This window comes from Myripristis murdjan, chromosome 13 (assembly GCF_902150065.1).
Source record: "Myripristis murdjan chromosome 13, fMyrMur1.1, whole genome shotgun sequence".
NCBI lineage: Eukaryota > Metazoa > Chordata > Actinopteri > Holocentriformes > Holocentridae > Myripristis > Myripristis murdjan.
In genome coordinates, this window is record NC_043992.1 from 41323866 (window position 1) to 41333865 (window position 10000).

A 10000-nucleotide genomic window follows, 5' to 3' on the forward strand; every position below is an offset into this window, starting at 1 on the left:
TTCTCTGGTCTGGGACCACGCGTTTATCTCCTGATTCCAGACTGTCACGATACTCGGGTGCCGGTTCAATATGTACTGTGATTCTTAAGTTATGCTATTCAATAATGGGATTTATTGAGATTCCAGTTTTTTGAATTCTCCTCTAGTTTGTGGCTGTTTCATGAGGCCGTGATCATCCTAGAGGTCACTGCAGGTCATTTCCAACACGACCCCCTGTCATCTAACAGGACTCTGAGGGGGTGTTTGTGCTCCTGGCTCTTTAAACAGTAAATCCCATGTTTCCAACAGGCACTTGAAGGCACCATGAGTGATTCAAACTGACAACACAAAAGCCCTGAAGACTTTCTTCTCTCTCTCACGCCTTCATCCCCACCATGTCTCAGGCCCGAGCTCACACACACACACACACACACACACACACACACACACACACACACACACACACACACACACACACACACACACACACACACACACACAGCGTGGTGACCATGTTCCAATTCCACAGAGCGACAGAAAGAGCAGAGCCGAAGCCGGAGGCAATGAGACACACACACACACACACACACACACACACACACACACACACACACACACACAGAGCACAGTACTTGGTGTGTTAACTGCAGCAGGCTGACTGGAGGCTCCAACACGTCTGAAAAAACACCCTGTGTGTGTTTGTGTGTGTGTGTGTGTTTGTGTGTGTGTGTGTGTGTGCGCGCTGTGTGTTTGATGGGATAAAATAGAAAAATTTAATAAACTGAATGAAATGAACTCAAGCCTTCACATGGCTCACACAACACACACACACACACACACACACACGCTGACCAGGCTTCATTTCCTCTCACAATCAAAAACACCACAGAGCACCGAGGAGCGCAGAAAAGAGGGAGAGGAAGTGATGTCACAGCTCACATTATGCACGCGTTCATGTAAATGTATTTTGGAATTTGACAGTAACAGCCGGACTTTATTTTTGAGTGACTGTTCAGAGAAAAACGAAATACGGGTGTATCTCTGACCTCACATCTTGACATCAGTCATGTGCTGACATCAGATGACAGCTACAAACATGGCGGCTCTGCAGGAGGTCGTAATGATGCAGCTGCTGCAAAGAGGCAGGAGAGGAGGCGGCGCTGGTCTGTGAGGTCATTAAACACATCACTACCGTCCTGTGAGGTCATTAAACACATCACTACCGTCCTGTGAGGTCATTAAACACATCACTGCAGGAAGACGGCGGTCTGTGAGGTCATTAAACACATCACTACTGTCCCGTGAGGTCATTAAACACATCACTACTGTCCCGTGAGGTCATTAAACACATCACTACTGTCCCGTGAGGTCATTAAACACATCACCGCAGGAGGACGGTGGTCTGTGAGGTCATTAAACACATCACTGCAGGAGGACAAACTATTCTGTTCTCTAATATGATCAAGTTTTTGAAATTTCTCGCTCATACGGCGGTCTCGCCTAAACTATTGGCTGAACTGGTAGTGACGGAGTGCCGCCGCTGTTTTCCTGTCACGTCCTGCCCGCTGGCGCAGCGAGCGGGACGTGACAGCGGGACGCGCCCGGCGGCCGGAGGGGGACAGCCGCCCCCCCCCGCTCATGAGATAAAAACACTGTAAAAAGTGTGAGAGGCTGATACAAAACACTGGGAAAGTTCTTACTTTGTTCTTAGAATTTCTGTATCATCATCATGGCCCTGATTTGATATTTTGCCCTTGATTTCAATAAATCAATCAATCATTTTTTTTCTCATCTTTATATATTAATTACAATGAATCGTTAAGCGAAAAGCCCTTAAGTTTGTCTAAAATCGCTTAATATCAAATCACAATATTTACAAAACTTACAATATCACAGTTTATCAAATCAGCACCCAAATATCGTCAGACTGTCAGGACACGGTCTGCAGTCCTGCTGGAGCTGCTGTGTGTGTGTGTGTGTGTGTGTGTGTGTGTGTGTGTGTGTCTCTGGCTTCGGGCCTGGCCTGCATGTGACAGCAGGGAGGACTTCTATCAACGTGTCTTTAGACTTAAAGAAAACACTCAAAAGGCCTGTGTTTCAGCCGCCAGACACACACACACACACACACACACACACACACACAAACACACACACACACACACACACAGCAGTCAGTGGTAAATAAATGAAGAGGAAGCCACAGTCTGTATGAAGCTCGGTGCTGAAAGTTCAGCTGGTAGACAAAAGAATTTCATAAATGACAGGAAGACTGTATGTATGATTATTAAAATGATAAAAACCTTCAAATTCATTTGATTTCTTTCAGAAACGCTGGAAAAGGGTGATCAGCAAATTAGAGAGAATTGATCCACAAATTAGCAAGAAATTGATAAATCAAAGTTAGCAGAAAATGATGTTAAAATTAGGCAAAAAAAAAAAAAAAATCAGTAAGAAATAACATAGAAGAATTAGAAAATTAGCCACAAATTACCCGAAAATTACCACGTAAACAAAAAAAATCGATAGACATTTAAATTATATTAAAGCAAAACTGACAAAACAAAGTCAAAAAAACAGCAAAAACAAACATAACTAAAGTGAATTTTTGGTGAAAAAAATCTATCAGGTGGTTTATCTTTTGGACCGAAACTGATCTTTATGATAAAAGCCCCCAAAGTGATTTTTTGGCTGGAGGCCCTCAGACGGGAGGGGAGCCTGGCGCTAATTTTTCTAATTCCCTTGCACTTTTGTTGTATTTCTTTGTTTCTGGCATTTTTTTTTAATGTTCCAGTCTATTTTTTCTGCAGCAAATTCACTTGAATTCTTTTAAACACATGGGGAGAGGGCAATGAGTGAATTAGAAAGAAATTACCTGAAAAATTAGCAAGAAATTAGTCACACATTTACAAGAAAATGGCCAGAAAATCTGTAAAAAAAAAAAAAAAAAAAAAAGCAGCAAAATAAATATTTACAACAAAATAATATATTAAGAGTCACATCAGTGATGCTGTATCAGATTTCTTGGCTGCTGTCAGACTTCCTCATTTTGCTGAGGAGCCCTGGAGGCCCTCAAAGGGCCTCAGGGGCCCTGGACTTTCACAAAAAGTGAAGCACCATCAGAGGTCAAAGGTCACAGCAGAGAGGAGCTCAGGGATTAAAACACTGTCAGGAGCTAAAAAAAAAAAAAAAAAAAAACTGACAAAACAGACAACCTTCTTCAACCTCTCAATTTAAATTGAATTATAATCAATGTCTAGTCATTTTTTTCCTTTTTTCAGGTGCAGGTAATAAGAGAGAATTTTGGGTGATTAATTGATATTGACCTGTTTTCCATTGAAGTGTCTGAGGCTAGAAACAGAAATCAAGGAGGAAGGAGAGAGACAACAAGACAGACAGACAGATACAGAGAAAGAGACAGACAGACAGACACACACACACACACACACACACACACACAGACATAGACAGATGCAGACAGACAGGCGGACAGAAAGAGACAGACAGACACATACAGACTGGCAGACAGACAGAGAGACAGGTAGATAGAGACACACACACACACACACACACACAGATACGGGCAGACAGACACAGACAGACAGACAGAGAGGAACAGACAGACAGGCAGGCAGACAGGCAGACAGAGAGATAGAGAGAGACAGACAGAGAAAGACAGGCAGACAGACGGATAGACAGAGAGACAGACAGACAGACAGACAGACAGACAGACAGACAGAGAGACAGACAGCTCCGCTCCCTGCTTGTTTACCAGTCGACCTCCAGCAGACCAGCGGCTTGTTTGGTTTGCTCTCGCCGGCACATGGAGCCCGGCGGGGCGGGGCGGGGCAGCGCTGCTCGGCTCCGGGCCGGCAGTCGAAGCTCAGCTCAGGGTTTACACACCAGACACAGCCGAGGTGTCACCGTCTTCCAGAGGGACTCTTTTAACTGCGGGCTCTGCTTTGGGCGGATGGTGACCCCCCCCTCCCGCGGTGCTCCGGCGGCTGACTCGCTCACCGTCATCTAACGCTCCCAGAGAGAGCCCGTCCTGTCCGGTCTGGACGGCTAGCTGTTAGCTAAGCCTTCCGTCTGAGCTGAGCCCGGCTTCCCGACCCGGAGGCTCCGCTCGCCCCGCTCACTCCGCCTGACCCCGCGGAGTGCTCCCTTTCAAACCGCTGTAGCCCTTAGCCTTAGCATGCTAGCAGCCCAACACCGCAGAGCTCCTCTCCCCACTGACCGGGCCGCTGCTCACTTTCCCCGCAGCGGCTTCAACTCCCAACAACTCCCAACAACTTCCACAGCAACCCCCACAGCAACCTCCACAAACCGCTCAATGTGTGTGAAACCAGCCGAGCCCCGCAGCGGGCCGGCCGGCCGCGGCTCGGAGGGACTCACCGGCCCTGGTGGTGTCGGTCAGGTCGTGGTTGGCGGCGCTGCGGGGGAACTCCTTCAGCTTCCTGCCGCTCAGGCTCAGGCAGCCGGTGGCCGCCGCCTCGTCCAGCGCCCGGTCCAGAGAACGGTTCCACGACGCCGGCCCCGCCGGTCCGAGCACGTTATTCCCGACTAAAACATTCCCAGAGCCGCTTCCCACCGGGAAAGTGGGTCCGGTGCTGTCCGCAGACCCCAGCAACACCGAGGCCGCCATTACACACTCAGCTAGCTGGCTAACTGCTAACTGCTAACTCTCCCACCCAGCTCTGCCCAGAACTCCAGGCGGGATGTGGGCATGCGCAGGGAGACTGGACAACACACACGATGCCTTCACGGGCTGTGGGAAATACTGAAAAAGCACATGCGGCGCCCCAGTAGTTCACCTGGAAGAGCGCGTACCGCAGCCTGACCGCAGCGCCCTGGGCTCGAATCCCACCTCAGGCCCTTTGCTGCCTGTCCTGTTTCCCTCTCTGTCCTGTCTCTCTCTCTGCTCTGCCTGTCCTGTCTCTCTCTCTGCCTGTCCCGTCTCTCTCTCTGCTCTGCCTGTCCTGTCTCTCTCTTTTGTCACTGTCAAACAAGGCACTTATTTTCCACATTCCCCGACACAAATTTACAAGATAACAACAACAATAATTATTTATTATTTATCAATCTCAATCTTATCAATCTTGTTATTGTCTTCTTCAAAGACAATAACAACATTTTTTACCAAACATAAAGGAGTGCAAAAGAGAGAAATACAGCAAAAACAGAACAGACCTAACCTATAAATAAATATTAGAAATTAAGGAAAAATATGAGTGTATTATCATAAAGTCACTTAAAAGCACTGAAACTATTTTATACATTAATTGTTTTATGGTATAATAATTGTAAAAAATCGAATGTTTCCATAGAAAAGAGTAAAAAATATGAGAAAAATGCAGGCAGAGAGAATCAGGAGGCAGTATTTTCAAAATGCTGATGTGATTTTATTGTCATGCACTCCTGATTTTTTTTTTTTTTTTTAAACTGACTGTTTCTTTTTGCCGTGGTTTGTTTTGTTCTCATTGTATTTCTCTCTTCTGCACCGCTTCATGTTTTATGTCTTGATGCTTCTTCTGCCTGCAGGCGATGCTGCTGTCTTCTTTGGCCATGACTCCAAATAAAGATTCACAAAAAAAGAGCACTTACTCTGCAAATGTTCTGGAACGATTTGGCAGTATTCTCACATGAAACAAAGAATATGAACATGAGCAAGTTTGAATGCTTTTTTATTATTATTATTATTATTTTAAAGTAATTAATAAATCAATAAATAAGTAATAAACAGTCACTGTACTGTTAACCTGCTTGTTGTCTTAGGATTTTGTTGATGTGTAAATGTAAATTCTTAAAAAAATATATAAAGAAGAAAAATCCAAACATTTATGATTGGCTTCAAAATTGATAAAAAAAAAAAAAAAATCCCTCTTAATTTGTTTTACTTGTATTTTATTTTGATGATTTTTGCTCGTTTATTGTTCTTTATTATCATTATTAGTATTACTATTACTATGTGAGTTTTTTCAGTATTTGTGTTAGTATTGCATGTTAACTAAGTACTACTGCACAGACATGTTAACTGTACAAAAAATGTGTTTTTACCTTTGTTTAAAAAATGATTTGGTGTGTCTTTGACTTTACATGTTGAATATGAACGACTTGTCGTTTTTTCAGAGCAACACCACCCGACTCCACGGAATCAAAACTCTCGACTTTGCCTCTTAAAGTCCGAGCTCAGAGGAGACCGTGAAGGCAGCAGCAGGTCCAGCTCGTCCGTGTCGCTCCTGCAAGTTTAAGTTTTCTATTAAAAATAAAATCAAACTTATCTAATCTGCCTCTTTAACGCTTCGTCGACTTCAAGCTCTTCAGCCCAAATGTTAAATGAGATTTAAATAAATAAATGTATAATTAAGAAAAAATTACACAAAACTTCCTTTTTGGGAGAAGAAGAAAAAGAAGAATAACGACAGTGATGATGACAATAATAACAACGATAATATTCATAATGATGTTGATGATGATGACGAAGGTGATGATGATGATGATGAAGGTGATGATGATGTTAGCGGTCTCTCTTCACCCCCTCTCAGTGGAAACCAATGGAAGCTGTCGCTGTGGTGCAGCAGCGCCCTCCAGTGGTCAGGACATGTAACTCTGCACCACCAGGCGGATGGGGTGAACTGCACAAATTAAAATTAATTAATGAATTTAAATTAATTAAAATAGACTAAATTAAAATTAACCATTAATTCAAATTGTTAAAATTAATAAAAATCTTTTTTTTAAAAATCCACCCCCCCAGCGTGGTTTAGGCCCATCTTTTATTTATTTATTTTTTTTATTATTATTATTTTATTTTATTTTATTTTATTTTATTTTATTTTATTTTATTTTATTTTATTGGTGTTCAGAGGTCTCTTGAGAGGGAGGTAAAAGGTCACCAGGAGAAGCCAAATAGAAGTGGTAATCATCATCTGAGAGCTGGGAAATTGAAGATTAATGTGAGATGCAGCTCAGCTCTGAGTATCAAGTTCTTACGAGCATAAATCTGTAATAAACATTGTTCTGGTTAGGCTCTTTATTTAGATTATATAAAGGTTAGCACATTATGATGGGAGTATATGAAGCCATTCCCATGTTCAGTTATGTGTCATAAGTTGTTGCAGCAATTTTCATGTTGATACCATTTGTTACACACATTTGGTACAAATATTAACCATTTTTTCAACACTGGAGAATGAATAAAATGGCCAAAACCCTCCAAAATACCACATTTGGACACCAAGACCTTGATGAACACCACAGAAAAATTCAGGCTTTGATTTGGTACCAAAAACTTTTGACATTTACAGATTTCTGTAAAAGCTGCATTTTTTCAGTGACTGGATGTTGAGCATTGCGTTGTGTAAATGTCTCAGAAAGTGGCCCTTCCTGTCAGTCCAGCTGGAGCAGCAGAGCTCCTCTGAACGGCCTCGCTCTCTAGTTTGTGTCTGTAAAGTTTGATGAGGCTGTGATTCTCCTAGAGGTCACTAGAGGTCATTTTACAGAGTGCTAGAGAGGCTGAGAGGCGACAGGTTGTAGTGTTCAGTGTTGGAGTTTTTCAGGAAAACGAGATAAATGTATTAAGTATAATAATTGCAAACTTTTTGCATTGTTTGCTTTCAAATTAAAATTTACTTTAATTATAGTTCATGTTATTCGACTTCAGTGTGTTAAAGTGTTAGCTGCTCAGAGGAGCTTTCTTTCTTTATTTAGGCATTTATGTATTCATAGCCTACAAGTTAAAATCTACCTTCAGTTCCTGTTTTTTAGTTTCTTCTCGTCCCCTCGGAGTGGAGGAGGGCCGAGCAGGCCTCAGCCGCCCCGCTCAACTGACTACAAACCGTCAAAACTACATTACCCATGATCCCCGGCGCTGTCGCATGCTGGCGCATGCGCACGGCGGTCGTGTCCAGGGCCGGGTATCATGGCGACATACGTGGATATTCTGAAGAGCGAGTTTCCCGAAATTGACACGGAACTGTTCGACTACATCACAGGTGAGCCGCGGGCCGAGGAGCCGCTCTCCGCCGGCCGGAGCGCGCCTCACGCCGGCCTGAGACACGACTTTCACCCGGGAGGGAGGGGGTGAGGTCCGGTTAGCTAGCTAGCTCGCCCCGATCCGGCTACACGAGCTGGCTGTTCTCTCAGTGAGGGCTGGGCTAGGCAGGCTAGCACGGCATGGCTCGGCTCGGCTCGGCTCGGTTAGCAGACTGAGCCGCTGTGCCGAGCCGAGCCGAGCCGAGCCGAGCCGAGCCGCGGTGTGAACAGGGACGGGAAGCGGGACGGGAGGCGAACTGACACCGACACTCCGCTCAGGTATATAGTCCCTGCTGTAACCCGGCACGGACCGGAACGGAACGGACACCCAGTGTAAACAGTGTGAAGTGAGCTAAACAGAGGCAGCGGGGCGGCACGGTGGGTGTCGCTGTCACAGCAGGAGGGGTGCGGGTTCGAGTCCCGGCCGGCCGCTCCGGGTCCCTCCGGTCCTGATGAACTGAATGAATGAACAAACCGAGTCAGACTGACCCCGCCCGGCCGCGCTGCCCCGCTCATGTCAACGGGAGGTTGACCTTGTCCATTGATTGATAATGGGAGAGTTTCTCTGCCTTCACGTGCGATGCCAGCGGGGAAAACCCATTTCCTGCTGTAGGGTTTAGTCGCCGGGAGGCTGAGCTCCGACACACACCAGCCCGTCATCCGGTTAAACAGCAAGTCAGCGCAGGTCCTGGTCAGAGCATCAGTGTGGCTCACCTGGCGGATCACGCACCTTTAGGCTCGCTCGTGTCGTCACCGCAGCGCCGCGGGTTCGAATCCCGGCCGGACCGCCTGCTAACCGGCCTCCTCACCGGCCTGTCCCGGGCCGTGTCCGGCTGGGTCCGGCTGGGTCCGCCGGGCGGTTCGAGTCAAAGTTCGAGTCAACATTAGATTAAGGTTAGCGCTGGGTTAAGAGTACACACTCTGCCTGTGTTTCAACATGTGAGACAAAAATGTCTCTTTTTTTATTGTGAAGCAGGTGTACATCAATATTTCACATTTCCGAGGAATAGATATCACGCCTCATTTCTGATATTTAACAACATGGTATTAAGTCAAAATGCTGTGTTTTAGCACGTCTGTATACATGCTGGTTTATCACACGTGTAGTTATTGGGGCTCAGTGGTATAAAAAGGAAATAGTATTGCAATTAATTTCACTGATATTGTGATTTCAACATGATTCATGATTTTAGAAGGAATAATAATTTTCAAATTATAATTTTCATTTTTATGGAAAAAGTTGTTAGTATGACTCTATTTATGCCATATATCTGGATAGCAATACAATATACTGGATATAGACTAGTATATCGTATTGCTATATTTCGATATACTACTAAATAGTTTAAGCAGCCTTTGAAAGACTACTGGTCGATTTCCAAAATCTCTGAATAAAAAAAAATGTTTTATTTGCAAACAATATACAGAGAAGATTAGAAATGGTCGTATTTTTTTCTCTCTGATGCACAAACTTAACCAAAACCAACATCTGGACCCAAAAACTGCAGTGTTGTCGAGGCGCAAGACTCTACATCAGACTGTCTGCCACTCACAGAGCTACGTGTGTGTGTGTGTGTGTGTGTGTGTGTGTGTGTGTGTGTGTGTGTGTGTGTGTGTGTGTGCGCTCAGGTGTTCTGGACAGCGGCGGGGCAGATTTCGAGGATGGGGAGGAAGTGTACGACGCCATCGGAGGAGTGCTGCAGGAAGTGTCGGCCGACAGCAAGAACGAAGACGACATCCGAGACATCTGCCTCCAGATGTTCAACACCCTGAAACTGTAAGAGACACACAGAGAGACAGGCAGGCAGAGGGAGAGACAGGCGGAGAGAGAGAGACAGGCAGGGAGAGAGAGAGACAGACAGGCAGAGACAGACAGGCAGAGAAGGAGACAGGCAGGCAGAGAGAGACAGGCGGAGAGAGAGAGACAGGCAGGGAGAGAGAGAGACAGACAGGCAGAGAAGGAGACAGGCAGGCAGAGAGAGACAGACAG

At 45.2% G+C, this 10000-nt stretch overlaps 3 protein-coding genes across 7 annotated transcripts in view; 1 reads left to right on the forward strand and 2 right to left on the reverse strand.

Annotated features, from left to right (window-relative positions):
- The window catches only part of lrch3 (leucine-rich repeats and calponin homology (CH) domain containing 3), a 38056-nt gene extending 33338 nt beyond the window's left edge, over positions 1-4718 (reverse strand). For 3 of the 5 annotated variants that reach the window (XM_030066546.1, XM_030066544.1, XM_030066543.1), the window contains exon 1: positions 4372-4716. In XM_030066546.1, the coding sequence (XP_029922406.1) occupies positions 4372-4621 (250 nt within the window). In that variant the 5' untranslated portion in view covers positions 4622-4716. Of the gene's footprint in view, positions 1-4371 lie in introns of all 5 variants that reach the window. The other 2 variants (XM_030066542.1, XM_030066545.1) reach the window with 2 other exon arrangements.
- The window catches only part of LOC115369788 (NACHT, LRR and PYD domains-containing protein 12-like), a 322926-nt gene that overhangs the window by 254418 nt on the left and 58508 nt on the right, over positions 1-10000 (reverse strand). The window lies entirely within an intron of this gene.
- Positions 7858-10000, forward strand: part of abcf3 (ATP-binding cassette, sub-family F (GCN20), member 3) — an 18056-nt gene continuing 15913 nt past the window's right edge. Inside the window, exons 1-2 of the mRNA XM_030066551.1 lie at positions 7858-7970; positions 9640-9787. Coding sequence (XP_029922411.1) covers positions 7898-7970; positions 9640-9787 — 221 coding nt within the window. The 5' untranslated portion in view covers positions 7858-7897. The remainder of the gene's footprint in view (positions 7971-9639; positions 9788-10000) is intronic.